Below are 19107 nucleotides of genomic sequence, written 5' to 3'. Positions count from 1 at the left end.
GAGTGATATCAGTGTGAGGGGTCTTTCTTGAAGCTTCAAGTAATTCAAAGTAATGTTGGCAAGTAGGGACAGCATGGGCAAAAATAACCACCCCGAGCTTTAATCCTAAAGGTTAGGATGTCCTCGTGAAAAGAATCAATGTGCAGAGTTGAGGGAAAATACACAAGAAGGTGAGCAATCTAAGATGTGTGTTACACAAATAGCACATCGGGGAAGGTTCAAAGGAAATAAAGTCACATAAAGTCACGTAGCAGCTGGGAACAGTGAGTGCACAGGGACCATTGCATTTTGTGCCGAGAAAACCAGCAAATTCAATGGACAATGACATTCTTATTAAGAGCAGCTAATGACTCGCTGGACTTCCAGGTCCCCAAAGGCCACACCACCGGTGTGACGGTTGCTAAGTGAATCCTTGGCCCCTAACACAGGGCCTGACATAGAATTGCTACTCAATTCTTCTTTAATTTCCTGGTTGACCCATTCATTCTTTAGAAGGATGCTGTTTAGTCTCCAAAATGACTCAATCTTGAAATCAGGAGAAGCAAACCCTTTCAGAACTTCCTGTGTAATAATTAGTGACCATGTTTCCTCTGGAGCTTCTCCTGGGTTTTGCGACTGATTTTAGGATGATAGCTCCATGCAGCGGGCACGGGTCTCGGTGACCAGGTCCCAGCTCTGGGAGTAGACGGGATTGTGTTTCTGCCCTGGATTCCTAATCATGAACCCCGTGCCCTGGGACCAGTTATTGAAATTCTGTGCATTGCATTTCTCATTTGGAGCAATTGGGGCTAACATTGCTTCCACAGGAGTGTTGTGAGTGTAAATGAGACGGGACAGGTAAGGTACTCGCTCCAAGCTCAGATGTTATTAAAATGTCAACCCTTATAAATATCAAAGGGCCCCAGGGCTGGTGACGATCTTAACGACCGTCTAATGCAGCTGCTCTCTGCACTGAGCCTGCTCAGAAGGTTCGGTCAGCTTTCCAGAAGTCAGGTTCACGTGTCGGCTTCCCTTTCAGATTCTCTAACCCTTATGTTCCGGCGACCAGTAGGTTTGGGGGAGCCGCTGATCTGATCCAGCTGAAGGTTTTACAGATACAGAAACAGCACAACGTAGTGGCAAAGCAAGGTCTAAACTCTGGTCTGAATGAGAGTGTTTCCGGGATGCCGCAGTCCCCCAGTGAGGGCCGGAAGCTCGAGGAGGATGGAGTCAATGACTCCTAGAGCTCGTCGGAGACTGGTGGGTTTCCTGAAACTTTTTGGGGAAAATGTTGGTATAATTTCATTTCTTCTTTTTTTTAATATTTTATTTGACAGAGAGAGATCACAAGTAGGCAGAGAGGCAGGCAGAGAGAGAGGGGGAAGCAGGCTCCCCGCTGAGCAGAGAGCCCGATGCAGGGCTCGATCCCAGAACCCTGACATCATGACCTGAGTCGAAGGCAGAGGCTCAACCCACTGAGCCACCCAGGAGCCCCAACTTTTTTTTTTCTTTTTAAAATGACTTATTTTTTCTTTGAGAGAGAAAAAGAGAGAGCGTGAGCGGGGGCGAGGGCAGAGGGGAAGAATCCCAGGCAGACTCCCTGAGCACAGAGCGCGACGTGGGGCTCGATCCGGTGAACCTGAGATCATGAGCTGAGGAAAAACAAGAGTTGGACACCTGACTGATGGAACGACCCAGGCGCCCGGGGTCTGATTTCATTTCTTGAACACCAAATACATCAGACAAAACTATGTATTTACCGGGGGCCAGAGGGTGAAGGAGAGCCCTGAGGTCGGGACTGGCTGGGTCGCTAAGCTCTTGTGTGACCTTGGGGACGTCAGTAAACTTCTCTGGGCGTCAGTTCTAATGTGTCAATAATGATGATTTCTGACCTAATCACTTTAGGATATTAAAAATTTAAAGAGGACTCATCCGAGTGAGGATATTTCGGATGGCAGATTGCTGAAGAAGCCGAGGGGACTGTTCCCACTCCTCGTTTGTATGTCACCGGGCTTCAAATTCTATCACGCCTGGTGTGTGTGATCAGGGCACAGAGGCTGATGTGAGTTTATGGGTTAAATAAGCTGAAGATGGACATGGTTTCTCTTTAGAGTCAGGACATTTTTTATTCACGCAGGGTGCTGAGCAGCTGGGGGAGTCAGGAAGAGAGAGAGGACTGGGGACAACGTGACAGTAGCAACTGTCAGAACTACAATGTTTTTCACGTCCCTTCCGTCCTGCTGTCTGGCCTCACCTGCGTGTGGCATGTGGGGCTGCAGAGGACAAGGGCAGGAGCCCAGCTGGGGGGCGAGGAGGAAGCCGTGCCGCGCGGCGGCAAACACAGCAGGGCGTCAGCGCAAACGGGCAGGGCGTTGCCACCCCCGACCTGGACAGGGCAGTTTTGGTTCCTGCGTAATACTAGGGCGAGCAGTACTCTATTTCTACGACGGAAATAGACCATGCTCTAGAACAAGTCAGGAAATGAAATGCTGAGCTTGGGGACGTTTCTCCGAGTCCGGCCTCCGGATCTACCTGGGGACCCCGCCGGCCCTCCCCCCACGGCAGAGAAGCCTGCCGAGAGCGTCTTTCATGTCCCTGTTTCTCAGGCTGTAGATAATGGGGTTGAGGAAGGGAGCGAGGATGACAAAGGTGACGGCAGTCGCTGTGTCCCAAAACACGGAGTAGGAGGCTGAGAATCGCAGATACATGACAGACACGCTGCCGAAAAACAGCAGGAACACGGCCAGGTGGGCGGCGCACGTGGAGAAGGCCTTGTGGCGGCCCTCGGCCGAGGGCATCCCCAGAATCACCACGATGATCCGCACGTAGGACAGGGCGATGGCCAGGAAGGAGGCCAGGATCTCCGCTGCATGGATGGCGTCCACGATGACCACCAGCGATGTGTCTGTGCAGGCCAAGCTCAGCACAGGGGCGAAGTCACAGAAGATCTGCTGGATCTGGTTGGAGCCGCAGAAAGGCAGGGTGGCGATCCACGCGATCTCAGGGAGCACGAGGAGGAAGCCACAGAGGCAGGACCCGGCGGTTAGCTGGACACAAAGCTTGGGGGTCATGATGGTCGGGTAACGGAGAGGGCTGCAGATTGCGACGTACCTGTCAATGGCCATTGCGGTCAGGACGCAGCCCTCCGTGATGCCCAGCGAGTGGAAGAAGTACATCTGCAGGAGGCAGCCAGCCAGAGAGATGGTCTTCTGCTCACTGACGAGGCTGGAGAGCATCTTGGGGATGGTGGTCGTGGTGTACCAGATCTCCAGGAAAGACAGGATGCTGATGAAGAAGTACATGGGCGTGTGCAGGGTCGGGTGCAGCTGGACAGCGATGATTATCATCAGGTTCCCGGTTACGATAAATGCGTAGACGAGAAGCAGGGGGATAAAGAACAAGAGGCCGCCTTGATGCAGAGGTGGGAACACAGAGAAAAGGAACTCGGTCACCATAGTCTGATTCTCAGCGGTCACCAGCCATGTCATCTGCGGGGGGAAGAAAGGAGACAAACTCCTGCAGTGGGAGTGGGGACCGCCCACTGAAGACCACTCCACTCCTTCCTGTGATCAGCTCCCTACGCTGACTCTGGGACCCCAGACAGGCCACTTAGGAATATCTCAAAGCCGTACCTCCATGCCAGAAACACCTGGAATGTTTGCTTTTGGACCCCTCGATGCCTCTTTTATAAACATCTCCAACCGATGCCAAGGAGACACAAAGTGATCCAGAGATTAATTCTCTGGAAATATTTTCTGCAGGCTCAGTCACTTCTTTAAGTTCTTGGTTCTTTCCCTCGCTCTCTGCCCTCTGTGTTTAGCTTTAAAATGTGTACTTCCCCCCTCCTTTTTTTCTTTTTAAGATTTTATTTACTTATGTGAGAGAGAGCGAGAGCATGTGTGCAAGAGACCACAAGTGCAGGAGCAGAGCAGAGAGAGAGGAGAAGCAGCTCCCCACGGAGCAGGGAGCCGGATGCAGGCGCGATCCCAGCACCGTGAGATCATGACCTGAGTCGAAGGCAGACACTTAACCCACTGAGCCACCCAGGTGCCCCCAAAATGTGTACCTCTCTTTCTGTTTTTCACTCCTGTTCTTCAGAGAGTGATTTAAAAAAAAATACAGAGGTGCAGCCAGGAGGCCTGGGCTCACTGACGGCTCATGTGAGTCTCCCATCCTCTCTGGTCCCGATCCCTAATCTGGGGCTGGCTGAATGGTCCTCTTCATCTCTGCCTTGTTTCTGTTTGTTTCATGGAGACACCTGTTTCTCCTCAGATGCTACGCCCCAATGTCAGGAAATAACCCCCTCACCCTCTTCTGTTTCTCCCCCTTCCCCTCTCTCAGTGGTTGACACTGACAGGTGCTCAGCCCAGGAGTCTCTCGACAACCACCTTGTCCCTCCTGGTCACCGAATGTTGGACAAGCGTATCACGCCACTTTGCACATCCCACCTCTCCTAGGCTGCATCTAAGAGCCATCAAATAAAAAAAAAAAACCTCCTAACCTCGCTATGGCTATTTAGGGAGGGAATTGTCACAAAATCCAGCTGCAACAGAAATCAGACCAGCACCTATTTGTTACGGGAAGGCGACTAGACTTCTTGTGAGGCTAATTAAAGCTCCTGACAGGGATGTGCATTACCCCTCACCCTGACTCTCTTAACATCTTTTCCGCTGGCTTCCTTACTTCCAACAAGGCACTCTGCAGACGAATGTGCCGAAGTATGGCTTTTCATGTTCCTGTTCTTTTCAAAATGACTCAAGGATAAGCACCACGGATCTTAGCCCAAAACTCGTTATCTTGGGGCGCCTGGGTGGCTCAGTGGATTAAGCCGCTGCCTTCGGCTCAGGTCATGATCTCAGGGTACTGGGATCGAGTCCCGCATCGGGCTCTCTGCTCTGCAGGGAGCCTGCTTCCTCCTCTCTCTCTGCCTGCCTCTCTGCCTACTTGTGATCTCTCTGTCTGTCAAATAAATAAATAAAATCTAAAAAAAAAAAAAAAAAAAAAACTCGTTATCTTCTCTGGTCTGGTTCCAATCAAATTTCAGAGATGAATGTTGTTCTACATACTCACAGCTCAGCCAAATAGGGTCAATTTCCTGTGCCTTTGCTTTTGCTTATGTCGTCCTTCCTTTTGCTTTCTTGCTGTCTTCCTCTTGGAATCCTAGTTGCCAGTGTCCAGCAGACCCTCCTGTCATCCTGCAGCCCTCAGTGATCTGCACGGCTGGACGTGAGCCCTCTCTCCTCTGACCCGCACGCGTGCTGGGGATTCTCTGCTTTCATGACGTGGAACACATGTTTCCTACACTCTAAGTATTTGTATATCGGTGGTGTCCACCTCCGCAGTGGACAGAAAGCTCCACGGAGGAATCAAAAGGAATAAATAGTCTTAGTGAAGAGTTGCCTGGTGACGGTCATGCCACCAGACTTTACGTATTTCATCTCATTTATTTCTACCTGCGACGGAGAGATTATTACTGTTTTATAAGTGGAAAAATTGAAATCAGAGGGGAGAAAAAGCTTGTTCAAATACACATTTCTGGGGTCTAAAACAAAACTGGAAGCCTGGTCTATAGGCTTTAAAATTCCACTATTATTATTTTTTTGTTGTTGTTTATTTAAGTTCCACCATTGTGTTTTGTATCACGGTGGGATATTTGGGTCAGGAGTCACCAATCATCCTGTCTGCTTCCTACTCCGAACACCACTTTATCCTCTGTCTGTCCTGAAGGTGAAATCAGAGTGGAGGTATTTTCTGTTTGGTTTGGTTTTTTCAGGTCCCAGGCAGGCTAAAATAAATGTACTGCAGATTAGGAAAATGAATTCCTATAAAATGCCTCTTGCCTTAAGCCTTAATACTGTAGGAAGGCTTTGGAGAGAAGGAGGCATCAGTGCCTGGCAGAAGGGCAGAGCCTGTGTGGGGACAGGAGAGAGATGGGAGTGCTCCCCGGTTAAAGAAGCCACGTCTCCATCCTTTCTCCACCTGAAGCACAGAGAATGATCGTGCTGAGTGGTCCTTACGGAGGGCGTGGCTGGACAAACCAGGAGGCTATGGGTTATAAGAAAAGGCAAGCAAGTTCAGCACAAATTGGCTCATAAAAGGCAACAAGAGTGTCTACTTTGTGCCCATGGCGAGGCCCTTCTCCCTGGGAGGACTGAGCCATTGCTCATCGGTCACATCTTTGTTCATAACACTCACGTACTGATTGATTGGCCCTCTCCCTGTGCCAGTCACTGCTCTAGGTTCCAGGGCTACGTGAAGGTGGATGAAACATTCTTGCCCCTGAAACATGTAAAGAACACTTTTAAGATGAATGACAGATAATTAGCTGTGCCCAAAGAGCTCACCCTACAAATATTCGTTGTATAGTACAGTAAAAAGAGACTAGAATTAGATTTTACTCTGGGATGCCTGGGGGCTTAGTCATTAAGCATCTGTCTTTGGATCAGGTCGTGATCCCAGGGTCCGGGGATTGAGCCCCTTGTCCGTATTGGGCTTTCTGCTCAGCGGGAAGCCTGCTTCTCCTTCTCCCACTTCCCCCGCTTGTGCTCTCTATTTAGCTGTCTCTCTCTCTGTCAAATAAATAAATAAAATCTTTTAAAAAAAAAGATTTTACTCCTGGGGAGGGGAAGCAGTAAATTTCTCTGTGACTCCCCAGGAATTCTTAACTCTTTGGGCTTCAACAAAATTTTAGTGTTGGGAAGACAGTCACCAGTTAGTTGCACTATGTTTCTTCTAATGGCTCTTCTTGAGTTCATGTCTCATTATTTTTAAATTTTTTAGTCATGTAATCAAGTTCTAAAATTATGAAATTTTAGCCCACGCATCGAGGAACCTTTACCCAGAAAACGAGGACTGGGTCTGGAGGAGTTAAGGATACGAGGAAAGTAGAGGGCAGCAGTAGAGAAAGCAGGAGGAGAGGCCGGTGAGCCATAGGAGGACTTCCTCTCAACAGTCTCTCATACTGACCTTGCCTGAGACCACAGCGACATTCCTCAGAGTCTCTGCAGGGACCAGCCCCTCTGCCAGTTTGCCGACAAGGATACTGATGTCTAGGAGGCTCTTTGGGGAATTTCTTGAGTGGAAAATTCCTTTCCTGGGACTTTCTCTTAGGTGATGCAGGATCTCAAGGAAAGGGGTGAATTGTGCTCTCCTCTCTGAGGGATAAATTAAGGGGAAAGTGTTACAGAGTGATTAAATATTCCCCAGGGTCAAGTCCCAAAGGCCTCCCTGTGGCCCAAATAACCTTGGTTGTCACAGGGAGCATAGAGGTGGGCCCTGGGGCGGGGAAGCCATGGGTGTCAGAACAGACCCGTCGGGACCACGCTGCTCCAGAAACACTCAGGAAAGGAACACTCGGGAAGCACTGCCTTATTCTCAATGGTCCACTCAACTTCCACTTGCCTTCCATTCCTTCTGCTGCTCTAAAAACGATGATGATGATGATGATAGTAAGTCATTTTGAATGTCAACAAAACAAGCCACTATTAAGGATGCTTACACATAAATGCAGTACTTTATTAACTGGTTGGGAAACATCCAACACCTCAGTGAATGGGCTGATATGATGTCTTATCAGTAGAATGTTTCAGTTACAGAAAGATGCCAAATCTACACACATCTATTACTTCAATGCAACTTCGATCAAAATTCCTTATGGGGAGTGGAGTGTGTCAAGGTGAGGGACAAGACATATTTTGAAGGAGCAGAGTAAAATGGTAAGGCTTGTCCTACTGTCCATCAGAGGTTATGACAGAGCAGTGGAACAAGCTAATGGAAGTCAGAAGCAGACAGGCCCAGTGTGGAACTTTGCCGATGGCTGAACTGGAACTGCAGAACCCGGGGGGACGATGGGTGGAGCGGGCACATTGGGTCTGTGGAGAAAAGACTGATGACTGTCCCTTTCTGATGGTCCCAGAGCCTCATATGAAGCATATGAGAAACATAAAATAAAATTTGTCCTGACCTCAATACATTCCCACAGTTCCATAGATAGCATGAAAGTCAACATTAATACTTCATTTTTTTTAGGATTTTATTTTTAAGTTATCTCTACACCGAGGATGAGGCTCAAACTCACAAGCCTGAGACCAAGAGTGCCATTGTATACCAACCGAGTCAGCCAGGCTCCCCTATTTTTTCCCAAACATTTTATTCTCAAAATTGTAACACTTTAAAAAAATTTGGGAGGATATTTTTTAATCACTTCAAATAGGAAAGAAATCTTAAACAATTCAAGAAAAATACAAGCAATAAAGGAAAAGACCATTAAATTCAGGTATAATCTTAAACAATTCAAGAAAAATACAAGCAATAAAGGAAAAGACCATTAAATTCAGGTATAATCTTAAACAATTCAAGAAAAATACAAGCAATAAAGGAAAAGACCATTAAATTCAGGTATATTAGTATTTCCATTTACCAAATGGTACAATAAAGAAAGAAAAAGACAAGCCACACACTAGGAGTCTGTATTTATAAATTATATAACTGAAAACAAATATTACTCTGAATATATAAAGAGCTCCTGAAAATTAAAAAGAAAATGATTTTAAAAATCAGGTGAAAAAGATCTGTACACATACACATAATATATGCACCAAACACACCTGTGCACTCAGCCTCCCTGATGATCAGGGAGATGCAAATCGAAACAATAACATATTACTTACACATACAACCAAACAGCAACAAAGGTGACCACTTAAAATGTTAGAAAAGACGTGCAACAGTAGACATCCATGCTTTGTTGACAGGATACAGACCTTGACAAACAAACTTGGCAGTCTCTCCTAGAGTTGAAGACACGAATACTCCATAATACAAAATGTCCGTGCCTAATGAATGACTAATTTGTGTCACATTCATATGAGATGAAAGCAATTTTCTTTCAAAGTTGTAGATAGATGCATTGACATGAATGATTCTCAAGAATATGTTGAGTGAATGAGCAAGTGGTACAATCATACCTAAATTATAATTCAATTTACATAGAGTTAAACAAGCAAAACTGGACACTCTGCTGTTCTTGGCAGCCAACCTACGTGCTTAACAGAATAATGAACATGACACGCAGGTCGGTGGTGATGGGCCGTATGAGGGGACAGGACTGGACTGAGGAGCAGTTAGTGGCCTTCCAAGTTTTTGATCATATTTTATTTCTTCACTGGGGTTATGGGTCCATGTCAATGAGAGGTAAAAAAAGGAAAAAAAAATACAGGCGAAAATGGGCCTAGAAGTGTAAACCATTAGCCAAAGAAAATAAGGAAGGGGAGAATAGAGGCATTGTGGTGGCCCTGAAAGCAGCCGTGAATACAGGACGAGTATTTATCTTAAGGTACATACATTCAAGCATATTTATAAGCAGAACGAGCAGAGGGCAGAGGGGAAGAATTGAACACATATAGAGACGTAGGATGACTGGAAAAGCAACATCCCCGGCCGAGAGGACGTCAGGCCAGAGCTTCAGGGTGTGTGGGGAGCCATGTGTCTTTGCTGGGAAGCTGCTCTCAGGGAGACCAGAGTGGAACAGGGAAGCATGAGAGAGATTGCAGACCAGCCCACTGGCTCACTATCTGATTCTTAAAATTAGTTAATTCAATCTTTCATCCAATTATTTATTTAATCATATATCCATTTCTCAAATGCTTTTCAAGGGTCTGTTTTAAAATACCAGCTTTTTACATGTAAGTATTTGGTGAATGAATGGATGATTTTGTTATAATTAATGGGGGACACCTCAATAAGGTGGTTTCTATTGTAAAGAGCCACGAGTGCTTAACTAGCACTGCATTGCATAAAAATAAAATAAAATAGGGGTGCCTGGGTGCTCAGTCATTAAGCATCTGCCTTTGGCTCAGGTCATGATCACATGGTCTTGGGATCGGGCCCCACATGGGGCTCCCTGCTCTGCGGGAAGCCTGCTTCTCCCCCTCCCACTCTCCCAGCTTGTCTTTCTCTCGCTGTGTGTCCTCCTCTGTCAAATAAATAAATAAAATCTTTAAAAATAAAATAAAATAAAGCACCACCTACTTAAAAACTAGTCACTGAGTCAGTGGAGTCTGTGCCACTATGTATATCTGTTTTCAGGATTTTGTTTTGTTTTTTGTTGTTGTTTTTAACCCCAATCCATTTTTAAATTGTTTCCTTTTTATATCCATTGCTACCAGACCATTCAATTTTTAACATTTCATACCTGTTTTATATCTCTTCTTGTAAAAGGATAAAAACCATCTTGTGATTGCTCACCTGGAAGTTAATTTTAGGGTCAAGATTTATTTTTAAAAAAGGAGAAAGAAAAAGAAAGAAAGAAAGACAGACAGACAGACAGAAAGAAAGAAAGAGGAAGGAAGGGTGGGAGGGAGGCAGGGAGAGGCAAGAAAAAAGGGAGGGAGGAAGGGGGAAGGGAGGGAGGGAGGCAGGAATAAATCCTCCTGATTGTATCCCCCACTCTTTACGTGGGGGGCTTGTTGCGCCCCAGGTCTCTCCAAGGCTAGCTTGTATGTGTTCATTCATACATCCTTCCTGGGGCAAGAAAGCCTGTCCTCAAACCCTTTCCTTTCTAGCTCTTTGGGGAAACCCGCCACGGGGACCACCAAAACATGTGACACATCGTGGATGGGGGGCCCTCCTTCCTGCCACTACCGCTAATGGCTGTGACCCCTGGACCCCTCTGAGAAGTTCTGTGGAGCTGTGCTGGGAGCTGTTGACAGTCTTCGGTGATGCGCCTCAGAGTTGCTCTATGTCCCTGAACTGCTGTTTCATTGCAAAGTGGAGGAAACCTTCTGCCTTCAAACCACATTTTGTTAGCTTGACTCCTCTTGTTCCTTATCCTTCCTCTGTCTCAGCAGATACTCGATACAGGACCAATTTTCTCACCCCTTGAACAGAAGAGAAAACCTGGTGTCTCTTTCTATCTGAGGTCTAGCCTGACTCACAGAGCTGGCTTCCTGAAGGTGGGGCCACCTCGCGAAGGCAAGCATGGCAACAAGTGTTCCCTAATTAACCCTATGGGACGTGGAGTTGCTTTCCCAGGGACTGGGGAGAACCATCCTAAAGAAAGCCTTTCTCCCATCGGATGATTTCCTGAGACACCCAGCATCGTGATTCCTCTTATAACAGTCCTGTTTGTTGGACCGCAGAACAATGGAGAGGAAGATGTTTGGGGAACAGAAGTGGCCCCTTAAGTTCTGAAAGAGGTGGCTATAGGATGAGGGGTGAGCTCTGTTCTTCAGTGGGAGCACGGGTGGCATTTTTGTTTATATATTGGGGAAGACTGCCACAGGACCCCAATTCTTTTTCGGTTGGTTTTTAGTGAAGACCTGTGGAAACCTCATCGAGGTTTTGCAGACATGGGAGGTGGGGGGAAAGACCATGGCACAGGGATGAGGCGGTCGGTGGCTTTGTGTCCCAGGACTACTGACCGCTATAACAAACAGCTTTACATTTTGTCTGAGCAATAATCTCTGTGAGTCTTTTCATCTCCACTGATTTCTGGGTTAAATTCTGATGTAGGATGCTTGCATCATGTTCAGTCAAGTCAGGAAATGCTCTTAAGATAAGGCAAAGCTGTAACGGTGGAGCTTGCTGGTTAAGATTCCGGGCTCAATTCTGGAATCGTCCAGAGGATATATGGGTCCAGTTTGATATGGTTCGGGGCCCAAGTATCTACTTCAAATTGCCTTCCTAGGTGTATGTTCTTTCCTTCTGAGAGACACAAGTTTCTGAAGACCTGCCAATTTTTTCCTTTTCTGAGTTTTGATTTCCTAATTCCTAAAAGTACTGGCCACTGAGCGCAATGCTAATTTCCCTATTTATCTCCCGACTGCCGCTGGAAGAAGCGAGAACGTTAGAACGGTGTTAACTTCTGTTGTGTGAGGACATCAGACAGGCGGTAATAGAACCAAGAGATATGGGAGTCAGCACGATCGAAAAATCTCATATACAGCCGTATTATTTGTCATGCTATGAAGTTCAGGTTTGGTTTGGAAGCCCGTGCAGTCCACTTCTAGGTCTGTTTTCTGACACAGTGCTGGTAGCTTTGTATTTAAGAAAGATTATTCCAGAAGCTGGGTGGAGGGTAAATCAGGACAAATCAAGTTTAAAAACGATGAGTTTAGGTAAGAGTAATTAAGGCAAGAAACCATCAAGGCATACATTATGTTTTCTTGTGGATCTATTTTTTTTTTTTTAGGTAGAAGTTTTCCTAAAGAAAAACAAACAGAAATTTTGTCTCATATTTCTCCTGTTTGAACACAGATGTAGTAGTCTAACGTATTGATAAAAAGCAAGAACAAAAAAAAATTTAAAAATATTTGATTGTCATATACCAAGCTGACTTTATGTTTGTTTAAATCCTCTGGTATTCTGGTTTCAAAAGAATTTTATCTACTTTATATATCTTTTGCCAGTTCACAATTGTCCGACTCTTTTGGTTGATATCAGGAGCTTTCTCTATTCATGTATTTTAATTTTATTTTTTTAAGATTTTATTTATTTATTTGACAGAAAGAGATCACAAGTAGGCAGAGAGGCAGGCAGGGTGGGGGTGGGGGGGAAGCAGGCTCTCTGCCAAGCAGAGAGCCCGATGCGGGACTTGATCCGAGGACCCTGAGATCATGACCTGAGCTGAAGGCAGAGGCTTAACCCACTGAGCCACCCAGGTGCCCCATGTATTTTAATTAAAAAAAATTGAGATATAATTGGCATTTTTAACACTGTGTAAGTTTGAAGTGTGCTGTGGACCAGCTGGGCTTGCATACTGCAGTGTGGTTCCTGTCACCCGGATGTGGAGGTCTGTCTCCCACAACGTCACCCCTAGGTGGTTTCCTACAGTGGAGGCAGGTCTCAGCATTCAGCCTCATGTGCACTGTTTACGAGTAAGCAGGCACAGAGAACATCATCACAGCTGTTTGCAGAAGCTCATGCAGATCCCAAGGAGATCAGGTGCTGGAGATCTGGTGCTGGGCATCAGGTGATGCCCATTCTGCTTAGGGGAGCACAGAACAAATGAGTCATGGACCTACTGTGCCCTCCAAGCATTAGAGGTGGCTTGGCTCACTTTTATTTTATCACTTTTGGGGAGGAATTCAAATGTTCTGTGTGCCACTGGTTCTCAAGCGGGGCGATTTTACTCCCTCCTCCCCTGCGGCGACATTTGGCACTTCTACAGACATCCTGGTGATCGTGACTGGGTCTGTGCCACTGATCCCTCTGTAGGTAGAGGTCAGCATTGCTGCTAAATATCCTACAATGGACAGGAAAGCTTCTCACTTTCATCCCCACCCCCAGCAAAGAATTACCTGGTCCAAATGTCAGTTTCCGGAGAAGACCTGGTCAGTGCTCTTTGGTGGACCCGATGGTGTGGTTACAGCCGTGGATACTTGAAGCTCTTGCCGAACCGGCTGTTGGGTATAAAATGCTGCTGCGTCTTTCAAATGTCACCGAACCTTGCCTAGGGGTTGATTTCTAGATTCGTATACTTCAACTATTAACTACTCCTCTTTGGTATAGGTTAAGATGAATTTGCACACACAGCTCTATCACATGGCTCTAAGCTGTTATATTTTAATGCAGATTAAATATAGTATTATATTTGGCTTTATCTTTTTGCTCCTTGGTTGGTAAGGATTCTGATCGAGGGAAGCCTGTACCAGTACTTCTGTGTGTAAGACACCCACTTTAAATCATCTTATTCTTATCCACAGAGGGCATCAGTTTTTCACAACTCATTTTGTGCCTCTAACATCTCATCTCAAACAGTAAAAACGCCTACCTACCTAAGTTGTTTCTAATTTACTATTATAATAAATATTCCAATGAATCTTTATACTTAATGTTTTAATATTCAACACATTTTCCTTATGCTATATGGCAAAAGGCAGGTTGTAAACAGTCTCAAAAGTCACAATAAAAATGGCCAAAATGCCACTTGGAAGAATTCGTACCAACTTAAAGGTCCAAATAACAAAATTATTTGTTTAGCCAACAGAATAGGCGATCATGTAAGATATAATTACTGATAAGTATTTGCAAATTAGACAGGATCTACCCTATAGTTTGCAAAGCAACCCACATACCTGTTTTATTTAATGAACCTCATGTCAAGGCTGTTGAGCTGCTTGAAAAGAAAGGTTCTATTTGTTACTTGAATGGAGGTGGGGTTCTGACTGTCTGTATTTGATTCATCAACAGACCAGCAAACCTGCTGGAAACATGGGTCAGGAGAACCAGACAGCGGTGGCCGAGTTCTATTTCTCCGATTTCCCTCCGTTTGAGAACGGCAGCCTTTTACTCTTTGTTCCCCTGCTGTTTATTTACGTCTTCATTGTTGTTGGAAATTTCACGATCTTCTGTGCTGTCCGGTTGGATACCCGTCTCCACAATCCCATGTACAATTTCATCGGCATGTTCTCCTTCCTGGAGATCTGGTACACCACAGTGACCATCCCCAAGATGCTCTCCAACCTGGTCAGTGAGCAGAAGACCATCTCTTTCGCTGGCTGCCTCCTGCAGATGTACTTCTTCCACTCGCTCGGAGTCACAGAAGCCCTGGTCCTCACTGCGATGGCCATTGACAGGTACGTGGCCATCTGCAACCCCCTCCGCTACGCAGTCATCATGACCCCTCGGCTGTGCATCCAGCTCTCCACCGGCTCTTGCCTCTTTGGCTTCCTTATGCTGCTGCCAGAGACGGTGTGGATTTCCACTCTTCCCTTCTGTGGCCCCAACCAAATCCATCAACTCTTCTGTGACTTTGAACCCGTGCTGCGCTTGGCCTGTGCAGACACGTCCGTGATTCTGGTTGAAGATGTGATCCATGCTATTTCCATCTTGACGTCTGTGTCTATCATCAGCCTTTCATATTTGAGAATCATCGCTGTGATCCTGAGGATTCCTTTGGGAGACAGCCGTCAGAAGGCGTTCTCCACCTGTGCAGCCCACATTACTATTTTCTTGCTGTTTTTGGTAGCGTGGGCCTCATGTACCTGCGTTTCTCCATCACATTCCCACCTCTACTGGACAAGACCACTGCCCTAATGTTTGCTGTCCTCGCCCCCCTTTTCAACACGATAATCTACAGTCTGAGGAACAAGGACATGAAAGATGCCATCAGGAGAGTTCTCTGTTTTCAGGAAAGGCCCAACATCTCTGGTCCCCTGTGAGAGTTCACACACATCTGTTTAAAGAAGTATCTCTATAAGTTTAACACGCTAACAGATTGGTTCCTGAAATTACCTTCTAACTTTTCGCACTGCCGTTTGGATATTTTTTCCCAACTTTCTAAACTAAGAACTACTGTTTGATCTGATGGGAGAGGTCTTCTGTGATTCACCCATCTTGTTTCATTTGCAGATCATAATAGGGACTTTCCCCCTTTGTAGCTCCATGCAGGACAGTATTACCTTCTGCAAACCAGTGGAGACTACCAAGCTGAACAACAATCACACTTACTTCTTACACAGCGAAACACTCCTTTCCTGCTCTTTCATTCTATATTCACGATACTCTTATGTTCGTTTTTTTTTCAATTTAAAAGTTAACAAGCTGTGCATCAGTGAGATGGTTTCAGCCTTCATGAGGTGTTCTGATTCGAGACTACCAAGCTGAACAACAATCACACTTACTTCTTACACAGCGAAACACTCCTTTCCTGCTCTTTCATTCTATATTCACGATACTCTTATGTTCGTTTTTTTTTCAATTTAAAAGTTAACAAGCTGTGCATCAGTGAGATGGTTTCAGCCTTCATGAGGTGTTCTGATTCCTAAAACTCATCCCAGATTGTGGTCTGACACATGACAGCAACAAAGCAGCGTGTACAGCTACCGGCTTCGGGACGTCTGTGTCATCCTGCCGTCATCAACACTTTGTGGTTATGGTTCATATGGTCTTAACAATTCCAGAGCAGACAGTCTTGGAAACTTAAAGATTAAATAGATGAAATAGATAGGCTTGGGATCAAAGCAAAAACACGTAAATTAGGTGAAGATAGATACATGCCCATTTAAAAAATTAACATCACTATAGTAAAATGCCGTGGCGTGTTAGGTTGTATTAAAGTGTCACATCCGTCTCAACTTGGTGTCTCTCTTCTTCTTGCTTTTTTTGCTCCAGATTGCTCCTTTTCTGCCTTGGAGCCTACACTTAAAAAAAAAAAAAATCACACACATTCTATCCTCTGGGACAAAGGTCTCTGTCTTCCTCTCAAGCTACACTAGTAGTCTTTGGGGCTGAGTAAAATGTCTCTAGGAAAAGAAATGTTGGCTCAGCTCCCATGGGAAGCAAACCAAGAACACAGGGGAATTTTTGATGATTTCATAGAGTAAGAACGCAGCCAGAAGGTGAGGGTAGAAGAGAGAGGTGTCCAGAATGGAAGTATCAATAGTATAGGACCCAGGAAATAAGAGTCGGTCGGCTCCCGCCAGGCAGCTGGATAAATTCTTGGATCCATGTGGGAGTGTTGCCATGGAAGAAGGGCTAGCTGGATCCTGGGGGACCCGGCAGCATCTTTTGTCCCTTCACTCCCGGAAACACAAATCCTCTCCTATATTTTTATGAGCTTTTTGAAATGTAAGAAAGACAATTTCTGTGTGAAGAAAATTATACCGAAGTTTCTTTGGTTATGAAACCAAGCTAAATTTATTTGATGTAAATATTAAGGAAACTAGTTCTTTGATATTTGAATTCATGCTTAAAAATCTTAATATTCCATTTATAAATCTATAGACTTTTATCATTTTCTATTAAAGATGTTTAACAAATATTTGGTCTGATTTATAAACTTGGCAATTAAATTCTTTTAAAGTACATTTGAATATGATATACATCATTTTGTTTTTAAGCATCTCAGTTTTAAGACTTAATAAAGTCTCCACAGGTTTTAAAAACAGCCTTTATAATATAAAGAGAAGAAACAAAAATTATAAATGTGGATAATCCCAAATCCTTTCAAATGTTTCCACACTATGATAGACATAGTAAAATTTCAGTTTTAAATAACAAACCGAAAATTTTGAATTTTATTAACTATAAATTTTATATCAAAGAAGTTGATTTTTAAAAAGTATAAATTAGGGTGCCTGGGTGGCTCAGTTGGTTAAGCAACTGCCTTCGGTTCAGGTCATGATCCTGGAGACCCGGTATCAAATCCTGCATCGGGCTCCCAGGTCCACGGGGAGTTTGCTTCTCCCTCTCACTTTCTCCTCTCTCGTGCTCTCTCTCACTGTCTCTCTCTAAAATAAATAAATAAAAAAAATTTTTTAAAGTATAAATTATTTGCCATATTAGAAATTTAAAATCAGAATTACAAGTTAGATTTGGTGTTCTAAACGGTCAAACTGTCTTAAATAATGGGACTACATAAAATATAAATATATATAAATTCCTTAGAACGAAATACAAATAATAGGTTTTGATTCTATTACCTATTTCTGTAGTTAGCTCTAAAATCTTGCTGAGTTTAAAAGATGCTAAACCACTGCAGAAGTTATTATGTGACCTATGTCTGGAACAAATATTTACTGAGGCTACTAAGTCAAGCACTGTTTCTGGTGCTCGGGGTACAATTGAGAAAAATTCCCTGGCTTTATGTAGCTAACCCTATGTTGAGGGGAAATATTGTTTAAAATACATATTCATAATAAACCAGAAAACTAACAAATTATATGAAACTGTGTTCTGCGGGAAGTAGAAGAAAAGATGTTTCAGGAAAAAAGGGTCTGGGGTGAGTAAGGAGATCACAGTTTTAAGTTGAGTGGTCGTGTTGGACCTCACTTAGAAGGTCACATTTGGACAAGGACTTAGTCATACAGACAGGTGGAGCGACAACAGTCCTGGCAGCATTATCTTTCGCTACAGAGAAAAACGCCCCCAAAATTGGCGACTTGAGACAGAAACTATTTGTCTCGTAATTTGTGGGTTGACAAGTTGGACTGGAAACAAAGAGGCGATTCTTCTTGTCCTGGTCGCTTTGTGTATCCAGGGTCCACCTCTGGCTGAACCAGCTAAGACAGCTGTGCTCCCTTCCCTCTGTCGCTTCCCCTTCCACAGGCTGGTCTGTGTTGTTCACACAGTGGCTGGTATGGGCATTGAGACTAAGTATCTAGCCTCAGTATCTAGGGCTTCCTGAGCACTAGGTTCAGAACGGGCACATGACGTCTTGCATGACGTCTTGCGTGACACATGACATCTGTTGCATCCAGTGGCTAAATCATAGCGCAAGAGGGACTCAGAAGCGGGAATGAGACTTCACCTCTTGAGGGTAAAAGCTGCCGAATCACCTTGTCAGGGGCTTGGATGCAGGGAGGCTTTAGGATTGTGCCATTTCCTTTGCAATATAGAGATTATTGGTGTCCTTACATTGTGCCAAAATCTTCAATGGAACCACGGGAATTAAACACGTGTATGGGCTCAGAGAGTTGGGTAATGAACGGTCTATATTTGGAACTGGTGGTAAAGGAGTGTCTTCAGCAAAGTAAATAAACCTTTCATAGCCCTGCCTCTAACATAGTCAACAGTGTTATTGCAATGGAAATTGTGTGTCAGGGAAACTCAACAGACCTTGAAAAATACCACTATCCTTTCAGAGAGTAGAGAAGAAAAAAAATAACTATTCAAAACTAGGATACACTGAGAGAACCATAGAACTCATGACTAAGACTAAAGCATCCTGCACCACAGAGACCAGGACAGACTGCTGTAGAAGGGGAAGAGAAGTGGCTATAAGTTGGCCCATCACCTTTCCTCCAGGCCAGCACATGGAGAGGTTTCCCCTGAGCCTCGGGTTCCTCCAGTGTGAAAAAAGAACCTGGGTTAGGGGAGGGAGGGACCCAACCAGCAAAAGAAACCATCAACAAAGTGAAAAGATAACCCATGGAATGGGAAAAAAGTTGCAAACCATACATATGTCATATGATAAGGTGGATGTTATATCCAATATAAATACATTATATATATATTTGGATATTATATCCAAAAATGTATAAAGACCTCATCCAACTGAAGAGCAAATCCACAACCCAATTAAATGAATAAAGGACCTACATAGATATTTCTCCAAAGAAGATACACCACCAGACACATGAAAAGGGGCTCAACACCACTAGTCATTAGGAAAATGCACATCAAAAC

At 44.7% G+C, this 19107-nt stretch overlaps 1 protein-coding gene and 1 pseudogene across 1 annotated transcript; one reads left to right on the top strand and one right to left on the bottom strand.

The window, feature by feature from the left end:
• Positions 1–2507: 2507 nt before the first annotated feature.
• Positions 2508–4711, bottom strand: LOC123928246 (olfactory receptor 6K6). The gene is made up of 3 exons (XM_045983324.1): positions 4625–4711; positions 3612–3789; positions 2508–3388 (listed from the first exon to the last, which is right to left on the bottom strand). Exons 1-3 carry the CDS (start codon positions 4709–4711, stop codon positions 2508–2510), a joined length of 1146 nt encoding a protein of 381 aa, XP_045839280.1.
• A 9479-nt stretch (positions 4712–14190) lies between these two features.
• LOC123928242 lies at positions 14191–15178 on the top strand (annotated as a pseudogene).
• Positions 15179–19107: the final 3929 nt, after the last annotated feature.

Source organism: Meles meles, chromosome 17 (genome assembly GCF_922984935.1).
Source record: "Meles meles chromosome 17, mMelMel3.1 paternal haplotype, whole genome shotgun sequence".
In the NCBI taxonomy this organism is placed as follows: Eukaryota; Metazoa; Chordata; class Mammalia; order Carnivora; family Mustelidae; genus Meles; species Meles meles.
Note: the sequence above shows the minus strand (reverse complement) of the source record. Positions and strands in the feature narration are given on the sequence as shown.

Bases quoted from the DNA above. Each gene is read 5' to 3' on its own strand.
- LOC123928246 (XM_045983324.1), bottom strand. From the start codon at position 4,711: ATGAAAAGCCATACTTCGGCACATTCGTCTGCAGAGTGCCTTGTTGGA. The intron at 3,790-4,624 runs GTGAGGGGTAAT...AGCTAAACACAG, and splicing joins AAGATGTTAAGAGAGTCAGG to AGGGCAGAGAGCGAGGGAAA. The intron at 3,389-3,611 runs GTACGGCTTTGA...CTCTGCATCAAG, and splicing joins CAGGTGTTTCTGGCATGGAG to GCGGCCTCTTGTTCTTTATC.